At 35.6% G+C, this 23,403-nt stretch overlaps 3 protein-coding genes across 5 annotated transcripts; 2 read left to right on the forward strand and 1 right to left on the reverse strand.

The window, feature by feature from the left end:
- Positions 1-448: 448 nt before the first annotated feature.
- Positions 449-10,092, forward strand: LOC106114539 (venom protease-like). 3 transcript variants are annotated; one of them, XM_013307799.1, is made up of 10 exons: positions 453-513; positions 1,750-1,845; positions 1,975-2,062; positions 2,749-2,856; positions 3,555-3,598; positions 4,127-4,287; positions 4,874-5,068; positions 8,400-8,589; positions 9,064-9,227; positions 9,802-10,091. In XM_013307799.1, exons 2-10 carry the CDS (start codon positions 1,785-1,787, stop codon positions 9,970-9,972), a joined length of 1,182 nt encoding a protein of 393 aa, XP_013163253.1. In that variant the 5' UTR covers positions 453-513; positions 1,750-1,784; the 3' UTR covers positions 9,973-10,091. The 3 variants fall into 3 exon arrangements, with proteins under 3 accessions (XP_013163263.1, XP_013163253.1, XP_013163261.1); XM_013307807.1 differs by lacking the exon at positions 453-513 and adding an exon at positions 1,005-1,487; XM_013307809.1 differs by lacking the exon at positions 1,750-1,845 and having other exon boundaries at positions 449-513; positions 9,802-10,092.
- A 1,284-nt stretch (positions 10,093-11,376) lies between these two features.
- LOC106114042 (transmembrane protein C5orf28 homolog) lies at positions 11,377-12,918 on the reverse strand. Its single transcript, XM_013307121.1, has 3 exons — positions 12,562-12,918; positions 11,588-11,871; positions 11,377-11,419 (listed from the first exon to the last, which is right to left on the reverse strand). Exons 1-3 carry the CDS (start codon positions 12,841-12,843, stop codon positions 11,377-11,379), a joined length of 609 nt encoding a protein of 202 aa, XP_013162575.1. The 5' UTR covers positions 12,844-12,918.
- A 654-nt stretch (positions 12,919-13,572) lies between these two features.
- On the forward strand, positions 13,573-22,876 carry LOC106114401 (tubulin beta chain). Its single transcript, XM_013307595.1, has 12 exons — positions 13,573-13,781; positions 16,266-16,377; positions 16,866-16,988; positions 17,357-17,458; positions 17,828-17,955; positions 18,648-18,815; positions 19,286-19,400; positions 19,764-19,834; positions 20,261-20,400; positions 20,866-21,025; positions 21,942-22,043; positions 22,765-22,876. Exons 1-12 carry the CDS (start codon positions 13,725-13,727, stop codon positions 22,843-22,845), a joined length of 1,359 nt encoding a protein of 452 aa, XP_013163049.1. The 5' UTR covers positions 13,573-13,724; the 3' UTR covers positions 22,846-22,876.
- Positions 22,877-23,403: the final 527 nt, after the last annotated feature.

Consider the following 23,403-nt stretch of genomic DNA (forward strand, 5'->3'; position numbering starts at 1 on the left):
CACAAGTTGACGAAGCTAAGTTATTAGCAAGGGGTTGAAACCAGTAGCGTAAAATGGGGTGAATTGGCATTACGGGGTAAACATGTTCAAGTGATAAATGAAAGAAAAAGTGGTTTAGTCTTACTTATATTATAAATGCGAATGTTTGAATGTATAGCTGTTAGAAGATTAAAATTATTAGAAATTTGTCATAGATGTAGAACATAGTCTGAAAGAACACTTAGACTACTAATTAGGTTTGTATTTAATTCCGCGCAGACGGAGTCGCGGGTTACAGCTAGTTATAAAATACAGGATTGTGCCGGCTAGCTGTCGCCCGCGGCTCCGTTCACGCGAAAAAAAATGTTTTAGCTTTTTATTGAAAAACGAAAAAAAAAAATTTGAGCAATCTGACCATTACTATTAAAAAAATGCATCGTAACATTATTTATAAACGTCTCAGTAATGCAGAGGACCGGTTGCCAAGTAGACGTGCTATTATTATTTTGTGAACATCCTGTTTTAACATATAAGGTAAAGTATCTTAAAAACTTTAATATTTTTCTAGTGGAAAAGATAACAGTGTATTTTATAATAGAAGTAGATTCCACAACTGTTATTTGGGTGCAAGAATGGGCCGGCTTTCTCGTAATACCACGACCATACAGAAGACAGTCAAGTGGAAGTAATTCTTCGTAGTCTGATGAGTGCGTTCTGGAGGATATTAGTCCACATTCCACTCCCATCCTTTTCTACTACGGAAATAATGGCGAAATTATGCTTATTCGGTGTCCCTTAAAACGATTAAAGGTAGGCAACGTATTTGGAATTACGGAATGTCATGAGCAGTCGTTTGGCTAATTCGATGCATTCGGGTTATAAAAATGCCACTTCTCTTTCAGAACCATAATAATAAATCTTTTTAAATGAAAAAATGGTTAACTTAAAAGGTTTTCGTAATCAAACTTCATATCATTTGTTAATTTTGCCCATACATAAATATAAAAAGTTATGAGCAATTATTAATCGTAATCTGAAGTTTATTTTGACGATAAGATCAATACGCGAACACTATTAAAATAATTTCCATCTAACATCATAGGATTGTCTAGTATACGTAATATCAAAGACCGGTTTTGTTTTTTGCAATAAATGCCCTTGGTATTATTATGTTAATAGGATTATGTATAAATACATAAATCTAATTATAAACTTGCTTTATATGTTGTCCCGAATTAACCATCTTTTAAATCCAATGTAGAAATAAATAAATACGTCAAATTTCAAACATGCAAAGCGGCCATTTTGATAACTTCTTTCAGTTGTTTTGTTAATATTGCGAGATAAATAATATTGTCCATTTTTTTGTATGTGGCTAGTAACGACGTTAGAGTAGGGCTAAATTTGAAGGGTCGTGTATGGCGAAAACTCTGTTTGGAAGATTTCCCCCGACATTGAAATCCCGCAAAAATCTTGACAAGGGCGCTGGAAATGTTAAAACCGGGCCTGTATGTGATATGTGACTTATTTAATTTTAGTTTGTAAACGTAATTTGTTTAGTTTATCCTTTAGTTTGATTTACTTTTCATTTTAAAGTTTAATACGTGAGTATAATTACTAATTTTTGATTAGAAGGCTAGTGATGTTTAAAATTTTGTTCCGTTTTTTTGTTCGCATTTCTCTAGATGTCTTTGAAATAAATAATTTTGTTTATGAGAAAACTATATATAAAATAGATTATGTTAGTTTCATTATGTTTTTTTATTGCAGATAATTCATAATATTACAAAATATTGATTTCAGAGATGTATATAAACATATTACTTCTCTTGTTATTTTTTGACGACGTCCTTATAGAAGCAAAAGGTAATTAAATATATATTGTAAGTTTATGTTATTAGTGCTTATTTCCACTGGGAAGTTAGTCGCGATGTTATATATCAAGGAATCTTAGTGGAAATCAGAAGTCGACGACGTATTTGTTTGTTCCAATAGAAGGCGATGACTGCGTTGTGGAGCATACGAAAATACTTGGAAAATGTACGCCACCAGATCAATGTAATGCTGCAAATAAAGACTATCTGTAAGTAACTAAACTTAAATTGATCTACAGATCGACTTACAGTTCACATGTGAAGCGGATCAGTTAACCGGTTAACTTAATTTGTACCTACACAGAGTTGTGATTTACGTTTCGGTATGAACTGTAAGGCAGCAGGAACTTCTCGCGACTCAATACGCTGTAAATTTAATTGTTGAACCGCGACTCAACGATTCAAGATTATCTGATCTGAACTTTGGAACCACTTCAGAGCTGATTCCATCCCATCAACTTTTTCCATCAACTCACTATAGGTCCCCACCGTGGGGCTCGGAGCCTGCCCGAAGTTAAGGGTGACTAGGCAATCAACCAAGCTGACCTGAATTTCGTCGCAGATATGTGCAGCATCACGATGTTTTCCTTCACTGTGAGAACGTCGGATTAATATATATGTAAATCGAAAAATACGTTGGTACTTTTAGACATTATTAATTAAAATCCTTTGGCGTGAATGACGCGCTTTCGTTACAAAGTCAAGTGTCAGATGTAGTGAGGGGACATAAATGTCGATATTTTAGTAAGGCTAGTGTTGAGTTAATACATTGCCACATTTTCTGATTTTCTTCCTAATATTACATGTCATGATTAGAACCCAGGACTTGCTGCTTATAAGTCAGGCGCTTAGCCCCTCAGCCACCGACATACTAAATTAATGCTTTTACTTCCAGTATGAACGGTATCAAACCTACATTCTGTGAACATTCGTTCAGTAATGTCCTGGTCTGCTGCAGAGATGGCAGTAGTATTTTACAAGCGGCTGAACCTGTCGCCCTTAGGTGAGTAATACGGAGTCAAAGATTTTGTTTGATAACAAATTTTAGTCCTCTTTCCTTAGTCTACCTTCCACTAGTTTACTAAGACATTTATCTATAACTAGCTGTCGACCGCAACTCCGTCCGCGCGGAATAAAAAAAAATAAAAAGTAGCTTATGTGTTCTTTCAGATTATGTTCTATTATTATTAAAAAGAAATAATTCTTTTATATATATTTTTGAGTAAATTAAACCGTTTATGCAGCGCACGCAACGAAAGTCCTCAAATGTGAATAATTTCCCGCGTTTTTGTAACATTTCTCACAGACGCTTCTCTCCTATTTGTCGCAGCGTAATGTTATATAACCTAAAGCCTTCCTCTATAAACGGACATATTTCTCAAATCGGACCAGTAGTTCCTGAGATTAGCGCTTTTAAACAAACAAACTCTTCCGCATTATAACGTAAATATAGATATTAATTTTGTAGTTTTGATCAGGCTAGTGTGGTGAGGACATTTCATCCACCAACCATCATGATCCTCCTTAGAACGTACCCATCTTGTTAGCTCATTGTTTAGATATTGGTTGGTACAAGAACCAAGACAGTTTTTATAAGTCCCCTCTATTGAAGGTAGAAAAGGACCTTCGGACAACCTTCAACCTACTTACTGCAGATTCCAACAGTAGTCACATCTCCTCAAAAAATTTTTTTTTTTCTAGAAGCGGCAAAGATTTTACTGATAATAGAAGAGTCAGTGAAAGAAGTGAGTTATTATTTCCTTATCTTTTTTTATAGTCGTCGATAGAAATATTAAAGACAGTAACAGTTTTAGGTCTAGCGCCGTGAGCGATATTTTTACGGCGCCCACATTTGTTTGCTATGCTTTTGAGGGGGTTTAACAAGGTTATATAAGACTAATTCACAAAGCTGTAGCGTCCCTTACAGTCTAGCGCCCTGGGCGATCGCCCCACGCCCTAACCTAAGTCAGGCCCTGATTTAAGGTGGCATTACGGTAGGGTTGGCGAAAGACAGGCTGTTGTTTGTAAAAATCAAGGTAGAATTTTCAATTTTATAAAACTAGTGTGTCAAAGCCACGTGAGTGTAATAAGACGAAAGAGTAAGTAGTAAGGAATGTCGGTGAGAGCTTAAGGTGCGTGTTGAATGAGGCCTAGTCTTACTTAGGGCAATGGGAGCGTGTTGACTGAGGCCTAGACTTACTTAGGGCAGTCTCAAGCCTTGTCAATGGGAAGTTTTGCACGGACATCTTTAGGATTTACTTTTTATTTCTCAGAATGCGAAGAATACAGTCGCATTGTGACACAGAATGTTGTCTACTCCCCTCTGGTGCCAGACGAGTCACCAAAGTCGGTGTCAACTCCAAATTGTTATCATACGTACATCGAACTGGTGGTTGGTGGAGAGAAGGCGAATCTAGGAGAATTTCCACATATGGTAAGTGTTTACGCTTTGCTATCTTTTGCAGCGCCCTTTTTTATTTATTGGAGTAAATATTGAGCGTCGGTGGCTCAGGGGTTTAAGCACTTGATTTGCAATCTGCAGGTCCTGGGTTCGAATCCCGCCATCTACCAATGTATTACATTTACAAAACATCGTGATGCTGCACATATCTGAGAAAGTCAAAGATATGTGTGAAGTCAACCCTCACTTGGTCAGCGTACCCTCTCTATCTCACCCTAACTATGGCCCAGTCACCCTTAACTTAGGGTAGGCTCTGAGCCCCTCGGTGGGGACATATAGTGAGCTGATGATGATGAAATATTGAAGTTAGATTCAAATTAGTTAATACTTTATTATTATACTAGCTGTTGACTGTGACTTTGTCCGCGTTGAATTAAAACTTAATAAGTATCCTATGTGTTCTTCCAGACTGTGGTCTAAATCTATGTCAAATTTTATCTAGATCCGTACAGCCGTTCCTCAGATATCTTCACACAAACATACATCCAAACATTCGCATTTATTAGTAAGATTTTGGACTCCAGTGGGTCCAATGGGTTCTTTGGGGCTTTTTTTCCAGGCTGCAGTTGGTTGGGTGAACACAGACGGTCAATACATATTCAGTTGTGGTGGTTCACTTATTAGTACGAGGCATGTTTTGACAGCGGCACATTGCTCCAGAAACCCTCGGGCTAAAGATCCAACACCGGCTATAGTCAGATTGGGGGATCTTAATTTGAACACCTCAGTGGAAGATGGCGCAACCCCCATAGATGTAAGTGGTTTATTTATTACGGTATTTGAATCCTCGTGACCGCTTGCTTGTTTTCTACCTTATATATACAGGATGTCCCAAAATTCAACGATAAAACAGAAATTATGTATAGCCAGCTAGATAACTACACCGGGAAAAATACTAAAAAAAATTCTCCATCTCTTTTTGTTTAAAAGTTACATTAACTTTTGTAATTTTCTTATAATTTGATAACGTCCGCCATACGATTAGACACTGTGGCTACAAATATGAAGATATACCAGCAATTTTTTTTTGTATTAGCTACCTAAGTAACATATCTATTAATTGAAGTAAAAAAATAGACCAAGACATTCGTAATTTATGCACAAAAATAATTAACTTTAACTGTTTTCTTGAAATTTCGTAAAAAAAATGTATGAAGAGTACCATGGCACTAAATTAAAAAAGTACGCGCAACTCATCAAGATACTAAAATGCTACAACATTATGATAAAACATGCGATAATTCTCTCTTAAAAAAAATTAAGAACTAAAATTGAATATTTTAAATTTTATTAAGTGTTCAAAAAATTATTCAAACTTTCATGAGACATTATACTAAACTGATATATAAACACGGCTAAACACTCACGTATATACGTGCAGTAGCGGTACCGACTAGTTTACTGTCGGTGTAACTGAGTGGTGAGTGGTACTGGTACCAGTAGCACTCATCCTGATACGATGGGACGTATATACGTGAGTGTTAAGCCGTGTTTATATATCAGTTTAGTGTTCAAAAAAGTAAAAAAAACCGTTATTCATAGATTTTGAGGTACGAGCGAGATAGACATACATTTATTACTTTTGATAATGCAGGGTAAGACAGGGTAAGGACATCTCTTTGTATTTTATATTTATGTAGTTATCGAGCTGGCTATACACAATTTCCGTTTTTTCGTTGAATTTTGGGACACGCTGTATAATGTAATTTCAATTTGAGACTGTACTTTTTCATACTTCTTCCAAACATCAGCACTGTCTATTGAGTAATTCTTCCTTCAAATTGTTACTTAGTAACTTAACTAAGCACTAACACGAATCTAATTCAAAAATAAATGTATACATTTTTAAAGCAAGCTTTTATGTTCTCGTTAATTAGAAGTACTAAATATAAAAAAAAAATCTCGTTAATGAACCCAAACTTGGTGCTGTCGTTTTATTGCGAAGTTCCTATGTCCAACTTCTAGCTTCATCACTCTCTCTCTCTCCCAAGCTTGTATCCCACAAGGTGTTGTGGTCAGCTTTCCCAATCCGTCTCTTCCACTTCGCTCTGTCCATGACATCTTCTGAGACTTGGCACTCACTCATGTCTTTTATTACTACATCTTTCCATCTCGTTTTGGGTCTGCCTCTGGATGTGACCAGGAAGGGAAAGTTGTAGCGCTAAGTTACCGACGTAGTCTGGCGGCCTCCTCCTTACATGACCATACCATCGCAGCCTACTCTCCTGCATCTTGTCAGCGATGTCACGCATACCGAGGCACATCACACACATCATCTGCTTAGCACTGTGTCATAATATTGCATGTGATTTACACGTGTGATAAATTTCAACTCCATTAGTAAGCAGGATGTGGGTCTTTAATTTGCAAAATTTAATAACAATATACAGGGTGGCCCATAAGTCCTTTGAAAAGTAAAATTTGAATAAAACGAACAGGGCGCGCGTGAGCGGTGCAGGGGAAGCGGGGGAAGTAACTTCGGTTTCTGGGAATTTAGTCGCGATGGAGCGTTTTACCGGAGCGGACCGTGCGTTTTGTGTGCGCGAGTTTTATAAAAACGACAATTCGGCAACCGTTGCGCGGCGTAAATTTCGAGAACACAAAGGTTTACACAACTTTGACGACACTCCAACTCTTCAAACGATTAAGAACTGGGTTGCTAAGTTCGAGGAGACCGGTTCGACGTTAGATAAACCGCGGTTGGGTTGCCCAAGGACGTCACGTACGGAACAAAACATAGACACAGTGACACAGCCTATTCGCGAAAATCCGACACAGTCAACTCGTAGGCGCGCCAGAGCATTAAACGTATCCAGGACATCGTTACTACGGATTTTGAAGAAAGATTTACATATGCACCCTTACAAAATTCAGTTGGTTCAAGAATTAAAGGAAACTGATGGTATTCAAAGACAAAATTATGCGAATGAAATGTTGAATCGGTTTACTTCCTTCAACAACATAATGTTCTCTGACGAGGCTCATTTCCATCTTAACGGGAATGTTAGTAAACAAAATTGCCGCTATTGGAGCCCCATCAATCCAAAACTTAAGCATCAGAAGCCCTTACATAGTCCGAATGTAACTGTTTGGGCCGCTATGTCAGCCCATGGTATCCTAGGGCCTTACTTCTTTGAGGATGGCAGAGGGCGCGCAGTTACTGTTACGTCGGAGCGATATGTGGCTATGATCGAAGAGTTTTTCATACCAGAATTGCAAAATTTTTCAGGCTTTAATGCCAGGACGTGGTTTCAACAGGATGGGGCCACTTATCACACCTCTAACACTGCTATGCCCGTTATCCGTCAACTTTTTCCTGGCAAAGTGATCTCTAAGAGAGGAGACATTTCCTGGCCTCCACGTAGTCCAGATCTGACCCCGATGGATTTTTTTTTGTGGGGCTACCTTAAGGCTAAAGTATACGACACAAACCCGCGATCAATTGAGGCCCTAAAAGAAAACATCCGCAGAGAAATGACAAGCATTTCAGCAGTGACGTGCCGCGCAGTCATCGACAATTTTAGACGTCGTTTGCAAGAGTGTCGTGATCGCAACGGATTACATTTAGAAAATGTTATTTTCAAAAAATAATTCCCGTTTTTTAAGCTTTTTTTGTAAATAAAAATTTAATTCATAATGTAATTAGTTTTATTTTAATATTTTTTTTTCATATCAAAGGACTTATGGGCCACCCTGTATAAAAAAGAGCGGTGGCTCAAGGGTTTCAACCCTTGACTTGCAATCTGCAGGTCCTGCGTTCGAATCCCGCCATGTACCAATGTATTTTTCGATTTCTGATTTACATATGCACATTTATCCGACGTTACGGTGAAAGAAAACATCTTGATGCAACCTGCACATATCTGAGAAAGTCAAAGATATGTGTGAAGTCAACCCGCGCTTGGTCAGCGTGGTTGACTATGGCCTAATCACCCTTAACTTAGGGTAGGCTCCGAGCCCCTCAGTGGGGACATGTGAGCTGATGATGATGAATAACAATATAATGACAAATCACCCCTTCCTTACGGTAGGCTCCGAATCTCACTGGTTACGTATAGTTTTAAAATTGATTTTTTTTCTTATAGGTACCAATAAAAACAATTCATGTACATCCAGAATACAAACCACCAATGAAATATCATGATATAGCTATTTTAGAGTTGGCAGCTGACATTGACATTGACAGTTCTATTCGACCTGCTTGTCTATGGCAGAAACCAGACTTTGGACAGTATACCATAGCCTATGCGACGGGATGGGGAACTACCGATCCGCGTTAGTATTTAGAGACTAGTACATACTCTGTTGAATTAAAAAAAAAACTTTATTAGTAGCCCCAGTTCTTCCCATGCTCTACCTATTATATCTTCTTACAAACATACATCTAAACCAGTCTTTCCCAAAGTGTGCGATAACGCCCCCTTGTGGGCTGCAGGTCTCAAGTTGCGGGTTACAGTAAACGTTTCGTTTACAATTCTCCGTTAATATACATATATAGGTCACAATAATTAATTAATTTAATATGAAGTTATAGTGGTTTTTAAATATGTGAAAATATGGGGGGCGCTAAAAAAATATTTATTCCCAAAGTGGGCAGTAGACAAAATAAGTTTGGGAACCACTGATTTAATTAAATTTGTCATACGTATAAAACATAGTCTGAAAGAACACATAGGCTACACTAATAAAGTTTTTCTATATACGTGGACAGAGTCGCGGGCGACAGCTAGTATTTTTATATTTTTTTAGGTAAATATAAATTATCGAATGATCTCCAAAAAGTTTCACTAACATTATTGAACACTGATACGTGTGATATGTTATTAAAAAACAATATAAATAGATTGTGGCATGGATTTTCACAAACGCAGATTTGCGCTGGAGAAATACGCGGCGGAAAAGATACGTGTCAGGTAATTTTGTATATAATAGAAGAGGGTTTGTGGCTCAGGGGTTAAGCACTTGACTTGCAATCTGCAGATCCTGGGTTCGAATTCCATTTCCGATTTACATATCTATATTTATTGTATGTTGTTACGGTGAAGGAAAACATCGTGATGCTGTACATATCTGAGAAGAAATTCAAAGATATGTGTGTAGTCAACCCGCACTGGGTCAGCGTGGTTGACTATGGCCTAGTCACTCTTAACTTAGGGTACGCTCCGAGCCCCTCAGTGGGGACGTAACGCTGATGATGATAAGATTAAATCATTGCTGTTAACTGACAGGGAAGGGGACAAAGGATATATCTGCTTTGCCATATAATTGGTGACATTCTATGGATCTCTACTAGCGCCCTGGGCAAGATTTTTTGGTGCCCTTTTTTTTTTACAATGCCTTTATAGGTTTAGCAAGGTTACGAGACAGTAATTCTTAGATCGGCGCCTTTTTCTAGTGTTTGCCCTGGGCGTCTTTTTTTGTCTTCCCCCTGGGCGCCCTTACCTAACGCCCGCCCTGTTTTTAAGTGTTTTTATTGAATCCTTTCAGGGCGATTCAGGATCACCCTTACAAGTATCAAGTATGGATAACGATTGTATTTATTATGTCATGGGGGTGACATCTTTTGGTGGGAAATGTGGTCAAAGTGACCAACCAGCTGTTTATACGAAAGTTTCAAGTTATATAAGTTGGATTGAAAGTATTGTGTGGCCGATATAAGTTTTTTATTAACCCTTAAATGTATACAGTTTTATGAACATTTCAAAAACGATAGATTAAAAATTATTTGGAATTTTTTTATTTTTATTATATATATAATATGTTTTAGTAGTATAGAATTTTTTTCGTGATTTTCTAAGTTGAAATAATAAACGCTATTTTCGAAAATATGATTTTTATTTCTTTTTATATATAACAAACATAACAGTATAAAATATAATAAACACAACAAAAGTACACTTAAAATGGGGTAAATAAATACAAAACAAATCGTTTTTAAACAATATTAAAAGGTTTTCGTATCAACATTGTCCATTGTCGACGGACATCCATAATGAGAAACTCAAGCTAGAGAGAAATCTCTATAAGCGAGAAACTCTGGATAGAGAGATATTTCTATAAGCGAGAAACTCTGGATAGAGAGAAACCCCTATAAACGAGAAATTCTGGTTCGAGGAAACCTCTATAAGCGAGAACCTCTGGTTAGAGAGATACCTCTATAAGCGAGAAAGTCTAGTTAAAGGGAAATCTCTATAAGCGAGAAAAATGTCTTTGCCTTTTGGCCTCTTGTTTATATTTCATATACAGATAAAATTAGAGATTAGTTAAAGAAAATTATTAAATGTTACTATACTAAGCGTTTTTAATTTTGTTTCTATTCACCCCAGTGTAAAGTTTAAACAATTCTTTGATTTAAAAATGTCTTTTTAAATTAATTAGGAACAAATTAAGTCACGTATAATCGTGTGATAAAGACACTGTCGGGTACATCTTTAAGGCAAGTGAAGATAATAACTCTAGAAATCACATACATAGTAAGGTTCCTGTCTCTACTTGACCGCTGGTTGCTTGAGTCATGGGATTCTGCAGCGGGTGTTACTCAATTTTTAATATTATATCTTACTAATATTATAAATGGGAATGTTTAGATGGATGTTTGAAGGTATCTCCAGAACAACTCAATGGATTTTGATGAAATTTGCCACATATGTAGAACATAGTCTGGAAGAACACATAGGATACCAACTCTAGTCGGACGGAGTTGCAGGCGACAGGTAGTATAGTTATATTCATTAAATTTAAATAAATCTTTATATATAAAAGAAAGTGGTGTTAGTTACACTATTTATAACTCAAGAACGACTTTACCGATATGCCTGAAAATTGTTGAGGAGGTAGCTTAGAGCCAGGAGACGGACATAGGATACTATTTATTCATTTTTTTTCGAATTTATGCCTTGAAGAGCTGCTTTTTATTTAACTTACTAATTATAAATGCGAATGTTTAGATGGATGTGATGTGGATGGATGGATGGGCTATACTAATTATGTTTTTTTATATATCAGATCATAAGTGTCTTAAGCTGTTCCTAGTTTATAAGTCTTATGAATGTTAAATACAATTTAATATGTCTTTTTGGCAATAGATAAGAGAAGTTGCTGTCTCCTGAAACACAGTATTTACTATATCAGGAGACAGAGACCACAAGATTTTTGTGAAAATATTTTTTTGGTCAAAAAAGATTTTTTTTTAAAGTAACATTAAGAAATTATTCAAGAAAATATCTTTTAAATTAATGATTCATAATGTATAGTAATATTTTTATATGTTGGTTTAAAATAAACATATAAATATGCATATAATCTTGGTAATATACATATAAGGAGTACATAGACATGTTTATTTATAGGGGATGTTTCACCAATTGGGTATAACCAGAGTCCTCGACGATTCCCATCTCTTATATGATGACTGGTATACGCTATTATTGTCATATATGTTATGATATATATGTTTAATTTCTTAGTAATATAAGTATAAATTATTAGTAAAATGGTTATTAATAACCAGAATGTTGTACAATGGAAGATACCCCGTTGTTTTAAATTTGTAGCATCCTGTAAATAAGGAGAGATCATTTTATTTATACAATCAACTCTTTAAACATCTTAGTAGTTAAAATTGTTTTATCTTCTATATTAAATTGACATACAAATCCACTGACATATAAAAAAAAATCGTTTCTAGGATTCCGTACCTCGAAAGGAAGAAACCTTTATAGGATCACTTTGTTGTCTATCTGTGAAGACACTTTTTTATATCATAAGATAAACAAGCAATCAGCTTGAAATCACTGAAATCATGAAGCGACCATTGCCTATAGGCATATGAAATTGCAGGTGCATTGCCAACCTTTAATCAACAGAGGGGATGAACAGAAAGATAATCCACTTCCATCACCCATCCTTTCCTTATAAAAAGGATGGGAAGGGAAAGAGGACTAAAATTAGGTCTCCAATACACACACTCATCAGACTGTAGTTGGAATAGCTTCGCACTTGAGGCGTATCTTCTGTGTGGTTGTGGTATTGCACCAGGCAAACTGTCCAATTTGTGCAAAGATGTTAAAGCCCCTACCACTGTTTATAAACTCACATAATTGTAGAGGATTGGAGATACTAGATGCCAATATAGTTGTTGAGCCACATCACCACAGTTCAGAGCCAATTTACACACCTCTTGTAAATGAATACGTGTAGAAGACTGATGATGAAAAAAAGCGATAAAATGTAAATATTCATAATTACCTTTAATTTAAAAGATCTTGCAGCAATAAAATGATCAATGTCTATTAAAGATGAGAGTATTGTACAGAAAATTACATTATAAATTCTTGCTTGTGTAGTCAGACCAATGTCGTAAGTAAAAAATAACATTCCCGATATTAAACCGATAATTGCGTGAACACTGCTGTCCGAAAATGCACGAAATACTTGTGATTCAGAGTATTTTGATCTAAACACAACATAATCACCAATAATTGCTGATAAACATAGTAAAATTGTTAGTAATATACTTAGTAGTTTCATGTTTCAAGTGTAAACGTAATTAAGAAATTCTTTTGTAAATAACTCATTCTTATTGATGAATATACTAAAAATTTTAATTGTATCATTTAACATTTAAATTAATAAAATCATAATTTTAGTAAATTAAATAAAAATAATCTCTGTATAATTTATAAAACATCTCAAAACGTCATTGTCAAATGTCTTATTGACAGCGTCCGCAGTTTTTCGTCCGTAAACTTTATTTTTACAATTAAAATCAAATTAAATATAATTAAAAATTACTAGGGCAAAATTTATTATTTTTTTAAATTAGACATTTGCAAATAGCAAATAACTAAATTATAACATAAAATAAAATTTAATATAATATTCAAAACATATGTACGTCTTCTTAAAGTTGGAAATGGAATTTATACGTAAATTCTTTAAATATATATCGTACGATTATTTTATCGATCATTTTATTAAATGTAATACTGATATGTTTGCTGTGTCATTATTTTTTGCAATGCACAAAAATCCCTTTGTCAGCTTAATAAAAATGCCATACGCAATGGAAACAATAGGATAATAATCAAATTACAATACTCATTGATAAATGAATAACACACCTAAATATTTATCAAAAAACAAACACGTAACTGATTGAATCACACTCTTTCAATTGTTATAACAACCATTATTAATTGACCTGTACTTTTTAACATTTCTATAGTATTGGCAGCTCAAAGGATTTCACAATTTTTATCAGTCTTATTCAGGCAGTGCTACGAATGGGTTGATAATATTGATAAGTTTCGATAAAGCTGATTGTTAAAGCATTTCTTGTTTGAGAATTATGTGTTAACGTTCATATTTAGATTTTTTAATCTGTTTAATGAGTGATTTATTCTTTTAAAATGCGTGAAATAGTGCATGTACAAGCTGGCCAGTGCGGAAATCAGATTGGATCGAAGGTTTTTTTTTAATTAAACTTATATATCTATAGTAAAATTAACTTTTTTTTACTTCCGTAAACGTTGTCACACGGTTAGAATGTTTTCGGAATTTTAAACGATACGATATAATTTAATTGATTTTTAAACGAGTTATGTAGATTTGAATGCACTTTGATTTTATGACGGAATTGTTTTGCTAATAAAAAATCTTAGATGCATATTTAACCTTTTTTCAATTTTAGTACTTTAAGGAGACTTGCTTTGTCGAAAAAATTATAATGTTACTATGCTATTGACCATATTTAAAGTCGTTATACGTAATAAGGAAACATACCCATACTACGTGACCTACTTTTATAGTTTTTCGACCCCTCCCACCCCTCGGTGACTCGTAGTACATGCCAAGACACCCCCCTCTCTTTAGTTTTTACGTAGTACACATAATTATGATTTCTAATCATTTTACAGGCAAAAATTTAAAAAGAAATAATTTGGTTCATACTCTTCTTTATATACTTAAATTACTAGTGAATTGTGTATTATGAAAAAAACAACTAACGACTACGTGACTAAAATCTGAGCCCCCCCCCGCTCCTGTGTCTGACCGTAGTATTTTAAAGAGTCCGCTCCCCCCACCCCCCTAAACGGGTCACGTAGTATGGGTACGTTCCCTTACCAAAACTATAAAACTTCGTAATTCACTGTGTAATTCCGTACTCCGAAACATCTATAAATTGTGTTAAGTAGGTTTTGAAATTTTCTTTCTTTTAATATGAATAATAAATAAAACGAAACGTTCGGAATCCTTGAAGTTACAGAAGGTTTTATTGTAAAAACTTTATAGCACGTCAACTTTACTAAAAAAGGGCCATTAAAAATACTTGATATGCCCGGATGTCAGGTTTTTGAACTATAAATAGATTGTGGTTGCGGTTGACAGTACTCGTCTTGTTGGCTACGGTTGCGTTTGTCTTTTAAGTAAAAAAAAAACTATTGTTGTCATTGCTCCTGCGTAATTCTGAAAGATCAAAATTTAAATTTTTTACTAAAATGTTTTACAATTTATTTACTTATACGTCGATTGTAATGTTAATACAACAATTATATTTATAAATAACGCTCGATGACATTTTGAATTACATTAATTCAATTGTCAAAATCTTTCCCGCGTTCATTTGACATGTCAAATGAGAAACTAACAGCACAATTAAATTTTTTTTTTCTAAAATGAAATTTTTAATTAGATAAAAACTGTTTAATTTTACTATGAAGTAAATAACATTTAAATCTATATATATAAAAGAAAGTCGTGTTAGTTACACTATTTATAACTCAAGAACGGCTTTACCGATATGCCTGAAAATTGGTGAGGAGGTAGCTTAGAGACAGGAGACGGACATAGGATACTATTTATTCTTATTTTTCTTACTAATATTATAAATGCGAATGTTTACATGGATGTGATGTGGATGGATGGGTGGGCTACACTAATTAAGTTTATTATATATCCACGCGGACGTAGTCACGTCCGACGGCTAGTATTATATTAAAGTACATCATAATTGTTATAAAGTTTAAGAACAATGTTGCATGAGTAATTTGTATTACATTTCTCAGTTTCTTTGGACAAGCTCTGTTTAACCTGAGGGCAATGACATACTACGTTGAAGGTTGTGAGAAAGTTCACGGATAGTTTTTTTATTAAAAAGTAATCGCGGTCAATACCGAAACAATCCGATAAAAATATAGTCGTCTCTCTTATTCTTTGTGAAACTTGTAGAGTCTCATTCTTTCGTAAATTGCTGACATTTATGTTCGAATTATGTTTACTAGTTTCTTTTTATATCATAAGGTGGCAAACGAGTGAGCGGTCACCTAAAATCGCTGGAATAGCGAAGTGACCGTTGCCCATAGACATACGCAATTGCATATGCGTTGCATTTCATCGTCAGAGAGGATGTATAGAAAGAAAATATCATCCCTTTCCATGCATCGTCTGATCCGGAAAGTCCACTTCCACTTCCCATCCTTTCCTTATAAGAAAAAGGGTAGGAAGGAAAAGAGGACTAAATTAGGCCTCCGGGACGCACACTCATTAGACTGTAAGTAGAATTGCTTCCACTTGACGCCTGTCTTCTGTGTGGTCGTGGTATTTCACCGGGCGAGACGAGAAAATTCGTGGGAAGATGTTAAAGCGGGCTCTACCACTGTTAAAATAATATAATAGTATACTACGTACCATAGATATATAAGAACAAAAAAGTGAAGCAAAGACATCCAGATTTCTTTTTTGTTTTTTTTTTTGTGGTAAATTTCGCCAGTGTTGCTATTTGCATATGTCAAATGTGGCTTATTAGATTGACCAATTATCGTGAGTTTCTACAAAAATCTTTTAAAACATATTATTGTCTCTGTTTTATTATATATGAAAGATAGGGATGACGATATGTTTTTTTGAGGTTAGTATTTCTATGATTTTTCATTTATCTTGTGTTTTTTCAGTTCTGGGAGATAATATCAGACGAGCATGGCGTCGATCCATCGGGTTATTACAATGGTGAAAATCCACTGCAGCAAGAGAGGATTAATGTTTACTACAATGAAGCATCGTCCGGTAAATAAAACAATATTATTACTCTATAATTTGTAAGCGCCATCTAGCGGCCAGTGGCTGAATATTAATAAGAAAACTATATTTAAAAGTTAAGACAAGCCAGTAATAACGTTCAACTAATTGCTTTTAGCTTACCTTAAATTTTTTTTTATAAATAAGGTCATATTGGTAGAAATTTTCCAATTTCTTTTACAAGATAAAACCAATTATAACGCCCTCTATGGACAATTATTACGATAATGCATAATTTAAACGATACTAGCTGTCACCTGCGACTCCGTCCGCGCGGTATTAAACAAAAGTTAAGCCTATGTGTTCTTCCAGACTATGACAAATTTCAACCATACCGGAGATACCTTCAAACAAACAGTCATCCATCTAAACATTCGCATTTATAATATTAGTAAGATTGTCTTATTTACAAGATTGTATGGTATTGAGTTGGAATCTATGGTGGCTATAACTTATTAAGGGGTTTCTAATTACAGGAAAGTACGTGCCCAGAGCTGTTCTGGTGGATTTAGAGCCGGGCACAATGGATGCCGTACGCTCTGGACCTTACGGCCAACTGTTCAGACCTGATAACTTCGTGTTTGGACAGAGCGGTGCTGGTAAGGATATCACGTTCCCTCTGTGGGCTAGAAACTGCCCTAAGACTAGACCTTAATCAACACTCCCCCACTGCTCTAAGTAAGACTAGGCCTCATTCATCATTGCTTTGACCTCTTCCTTCAACCTCCTACCACACAGAAGACAGAAATCAAGTGAAAGCAATTTCTTGTAGCTGGAGGCCTAATTTTAGTACTTTTTCTCTTCCCACCCTATACTTATGAAGAAATGATGGGAAATGGGAAATATCCTCTTTCTATGAGTCCCATCCTACGTTAATGTAAGGGATACCACAAAACTGCAATTATGGATGTCTATGCACAGCCGTTGCTTCGCTATTTCAGTGAATTCAAAATTGTTTTCCTCGTAGGTAATAATTGGGCGAAGGGACATTACACAGAGGGCGCGGAGTTAGTGGACTCAGTGCTTGACGTCATAAGGAAGGAAGCAGAAGGTTGCGATTGTTTGCAAGGTATGCTATACAGGGTGTTCTAGAAAAACTCAAAAACTACGCAACTAATCTTTAATTATACTTCAGCTTTATACGAATTATTGTAACTTTGCATATGTACGAGTGAATGAATTGTTTTTTTTTTGTATTAAGTAGACTTTGAAACTACTGGACTGATTTTAAAAATTCTTTCACTGTTGGGAAGCTATACTATCCATGGCTTTATTTACTACCAGGTTTGTTAATTCCGAGCAGACGAAGTCGCGGGCGACTGCTTGTTTTTTTATAAAACTATCCATCTATTAGCGAAGACTCGAATGTATTGAGTAGTGTAGGAGTTTGTTGGAGTGCAACTAACAATGGAACATTACTAAATAGTTTTTTAATTAGGATTCCAGTTGACCCATTCTCTTGGCGGAGGCACTGGGTCAGGATTGGGTACATTGCTGCTGAGTAAAATCCGTGAAGAATTTCCAGATAGGATCATGAATACATTCAGCGTTGTGCCATCTCCTAAGGTAAGTATTACTAGGCTATAGGGGTTTGCCAACATTTTTTGTCAGGAACCACTTTTATATTAATCTTATTAGCTACTATGCGAAAATACTTTTCTGCAGACCACTAGTTGTGAACTGCTGCTATAGAATATATAATAGTACTAGTGTGAATATAATATATATTATAATTTTGATTTCTCTTCTCTTTCTAACTTTTAACCCCTTTTTTTATTCAACTTTCTTACAAATAGACTTCGCATGATTACAGATAGTGAACTTGGCTGTCTGTTGTGTAAAAACCTGTTTATACAAGGATTTTTAAGAGCAGTGTATAGACACTTTCTAAAGCAATCAAATACTTCGATATCATATTTAAATTAACATATGTTTTATCATAAACTAATATATAACCGGCTAAAACGCTCATTAAGCGACGGGCCGTGTCCGCGAAATAATTTTGTAACCGATGACTTACAAATATTAGTATATTTAAAAAAAAAGCTATTATGTTATACATACAATAACCCTTTATCAATATTAAATAAAAAAAAACAACACAACTAACAAAGATTTTAAGATTTCAGAGGGGAAATTTTATTTTATTTTTCTGGTGAACCTTGTGACCACCCCTATCATACCCCTTCCTATGTACGTAACCTTTTGGGACAACCTATATATTTTATTTATGTGGAAACACTCTGTAATGTGTACAGGTGAGCGAAGTAGTCCTAGAGCCGTACAATGCTACGTTGTCAGTACATCAACTGGTAGAGAACACAGATATGACATTCTGTATCGATAATGAAGCTCTCTACAACATATGCTTCAGGACATTACGACTTGCCAGCCCTAGCTACGGTGATCTTAATCATTTGATATCGGTAAATATTATTATAGTTTCTTAAATAATAGATGGCGCTGTTTCTAATATAGTTTAACTGTCACCCGCGACTCCATTAGCGCGGAATTAAAAACTAAATAAGAGGCATATGTGCTTTTCCTGACTTTGTTCTATATGTATGTCAAATTTCATCAAAATCTGTTCTGCCGTTTCGGAGATATCTTCAAACAAACATTCATTCATCTAAACTTTCACATTTATTTATAATATTTGTAAGATGAAATTTTCGCTAGATGGCGTTTTACACAACTTTAATAAATTTTTACTAATATTATAAATGCAAATGTTTAGATATATGTATGTTAGAAGGTATCTCCAGAACTGCATGGATCTCGATTAAATTTGACATATAGAACATAGTCTGGAAGAATACATAGGCTGCTATTATGAGTCGCAGCTGACAGCTAGTATGATTATATTTCAAACTTGTATTTGATTTGTATTTTGTAGTTGACGATGTCTGGAGTAACAACATGTCTTCGTTTCCCCGGACAACTGAACGCTGATCTGAGAAAGTTAGCTGTCAACATGGTGCCATTTCCCCGACTGCATTTCTTTATGCCTGGTAAGTTGTTTATAATTCTAAAAGTTTCTTGATGTTTCGAAACTAAATATGTGTAAATACAGGATCGATTTGTGACTTTATTCCTTGTTAGTGCAGTCAAATCTAGATTATAACTAGATAAGTATGAAATCTCTATAAGCAAGAACCATTGTCCGGTGGCTTGAACTCTATAAGCGAGAATCTCTGGTTAGAGAGAAACCTCTATAAGCGAGTAAATATCTCCCTATTAGTTCCCTTTGACTCGATTATCCAGTTTCGAGTATTTTGTTCTATTAAAAGCTATTTTCTCTAATTTTACAATAATTTGAAGTCTTTGCAATCAAAAGAATGTTGTCTCTATTAGTTGAAATTTTCTTCATGCAGGTTTTGCGCCGCTGACGGCTCGCAATTCGTTCAACTATCGCGCACAGACCGTGCCTGAACTTATGAGTCAGGTCAGTTGAAACACTTTACAATGTCATTACTACTTTAAAGGATTTCAAGGAAACCCCTAGGGTTAATTTAAAAATGCATTAAAAAACTACAATAAATAACTATTTGAAAGAGTGGTGTAATCTGCAGGTCCTGGGTTCGAATCCTGTCATGTAGCAATGTATTACATTTACATATGTACATTTATCGTATGTTGTTACGGTGAAGGAAAACATCGTGTTGCACATATCTGAGAAAGTCAAAGATATGTGTGAAGTCAAGGGCACTGGATCAGCATTCACTATCACATATTCTCACTTAGGCCTTCGAGACTTCTGTGAACTTAAAAATTAATAGATGGCGTTGTTATCAATCGAAAGATTATCCAAAAGATGGCGCTGTTTTCAAGTGTCTAGTTTCCTCTACTCAACGATAGATGTCGTATACAGATGTTTAATCCGGGTAATATGATGACTGCATCGGATCCTCGACATGGGCGTTATCTGACCGTGGCCACGATGTTTAGAGGACAAATGTCGATGAGAGAAGTTGATGATCAAATATTGGCGATACAGAATAAGAATTCCAGGTAAATAACGCGTTTAAAATCTTTATTACAAACTATATTACTACATTTTTAATAAAGCACAGATTGAATCGAGGAAATCAATGTATTTATACAACTAGATATTTTGTCAGGGAGCGTGTGAGCGTCAGTGTCTCAGGGGTCAAGCACTTGATTTGTAACCTGCAGGTCCTGGGTTCGAATCCCGCCATGTACCAATGTGTTTTTCCATTTCTGATTTACATATGTACATTTATCCTATGTTACGGTGAAGGAAAACATCGTGATGCTGCACATATCTGAGAAAGTCAAAGATATGTGTGAAGTCAACCCGCACTTGGTCAGCGTGGTTGACTAATGGCCTAATCACCCTTAACTTAGGGTAGGCTCCGAGCCCCTCAGTTGGAACGTATAGTGAGCTGATGACGACGAGATATTTTGTTGTTTATTTTCATTGAAATCTAAGTTTTAGTATATTTTCTTTCGTAGTTATTTCGTGGAATGGATCCCAAATAATTTGAAGGTATCAGTATGTGATGTGCCGCCGCGAGGACTTAAAATGTCCGCCACGTTCATCGGCAACTCAACAGCAATTCAAGAAATATTCAAACGTATTTCAGAACAATTCACAGCAATGTTTAGAAGAAGGGTGAGTATTCCACTGATTCTGTATTTAATTTTTATATTTTTAATAAGGGAACATACCCATACTTCGTGACCTATTTTTTAGTTTTTCGACCCCTTCCTCCCCTCGGTGACTACATGTAGTACATGTCAAGACCCTTCCCGTCCTTTAGTTTTTACGTAGTAATTCATAATTATGATTTTTAATCATTTCACAGGTAAAAATTGAAAAAAAAAAATTGGCTCATATTCTTCTTTATAACATAAGACTGTATGCTTAAATTACTAGTGAAATATTTATTATAAAAAATAACAACTAACGACTACGTGACAAAAACCAGAGCCACTCCCCGGCTCATGTGCCTGACCGTAGTATTTTAAGGACTTCCACCCCCCCCTTAATTGGGTCACGTAGTATGGGTACGTTCCCTAATGTGCTCGATTTTTATTAACAACTAGCTGTCACCTATGTGTTATTCCAGACTATGTTCTACATCTAAGCTAAGTGTCAGTGAGATCAGAGTTTAGTGTTTTCCCGGAAATTATTCCAATTTTTCTCATGTTTTAAACCTACCCTAGACCACGAACATTTCAAGACCAAGATATGATACATCTGTTTAGATCTCGAGTTTTAGCGAGACTAACAAACAGCAATTGATTTTTATATATGTAGATTTACCCGGTTTAAATCTTATTTTATAAATTACTTGACTGCCAATAGTTTATTTTATCTTATAAAGTGATTAACGATCATGCGGCCATCTGAATTCGTTGAAATAGCGAAGCGACCGTTGCCCTTCGGCAATTGCAGATGCGTTGCCTACCTTATCTACAAAGAAAACGCACAGTATAGAATATTCCTCCTTCCTATGCGTCAACTCCTCTGTCATCATACATATGTTTTTTTGGCCTCTAACATTGTTAAAAAGGTGTGAATTTAGGCGTTCCTGCATTGGTATACTGGTGAAGGTATGGACGAGATGGAGTTCACAGAAGCGGCAAGCAACATGGCCGATCTTATCTCTGAGTATCAACAATATCAGGTAATCATTAAAACCTAAATAATTCGGTCCATACCTAAAGTGTGTCTATTTAAGATAGATTAGTTTGAAAACTCACTAGATATGGGTTGAGTAAAATCTATTATGAATATTTACGATGTTCGATGTTTGTTCTCATAGAACTTGAAATCGAAAATTCGTGATTATTGTTTTAATTGAATAACAATATATATAAAATTGTTTCTTTCTATTCCTACTTTATCCTTCATAACGATAGATATGACAGTAAACCAAATTGCGGCGTTGACAAACAAAAAAACTGTTTAACATTTTTTTTACTTAAGTCAAGTCTAATAAATTCAATTTTTTTTATATATCATAAGGTGGCAAACGAGCGAGCGGTCACCTGAAATCGCTCAAATAGCGAAGTGACCGTTGCCCATAGACATACACAATTGCATATGCGTTGCCTACCTTTAATCGACGGAGGAGAGGATGCACAGAAAGAAAATATTTTCCCTTTCCATGCATCCTCTCATCCGGAAAGTTCACTTCCTCTTCCCAACCCTTCCTATTAAAAAAAGGGTGGGAAGGAAAAGAGAACTAGATTAGGCCTCCGGGACGCACACTCATCAGACGAAACGCGGAATTGCTTCTACTTGAGGCGTGTCTTCTGTGTGGTCGTGGTATTTCACCGGGCGAGCCGGGCCGATTCGTGCGAAGATGTTAAAGCAAATTTATTTTGTATATAATATAATTACAGGATGCTCAAGTTGATGATGAAGAAATCGAGTTTGATGAAGAAGAAGAACAATATCGTGATATATCACAGATGGCGCGCTAATAGCATTTTTTTAATTTAAATATAATATTGAATAAAACATTTTTTATTATTTCCTATACCATCTCCTTGGTGGTCCTTGGCCGATTAGTCAGCAAAGAAAACGCTGCAAGTCATAGACCGGCCACACGCTTCGTCGGGATCCCAGTCATAATCCTCTGGCTCTGGAGTGGATGCTAGGAACAGGAAGACGTAGCCGTCTTAAACTTGGCGGCGCTCAGTAGCTGCTGACATGAAGGCAATCGATCTGACATGGCCCGAGACAGAGCCCAAGATAGAACGAACTGGCGGCGCACTGTGGATGCCCTCTGTCCCACCACGGGGATATAGGACTTTAAGTAAAGTCATACTTTCTCCTTATATAAATCTTCACATAATTTAAATATTGACGCAAAACTAGCTGGCGGCAGCGACTCCGTTCTAGCTATGCCAAATTTAATTGAGATCCGTTAAGTCATTCTGGAGATACCTTCTAACAAACATCCTAGCTGTTGCACGTGATTCCGTCCGCGCTGAATTAAAAAAAAATATAGCCTATTCTTCCAGACTATGTTCTACATA

Source organism: Papilio xuthus, unplaced genomic scaffold (assembly GCF_000836235.2).
Source record: "Papilio xuthus unplaced genomic scaffold, Pxut_1.1 DF829673.1, whole genome shotgun sequence".
Classification (NCBI taxonomy): domain Eukaryota; kingdom Metazoa; phylum Arthropoda; class Insecta; order Lepidoptera; family Papilionidae; genus Papilio; species Papilio xuthus.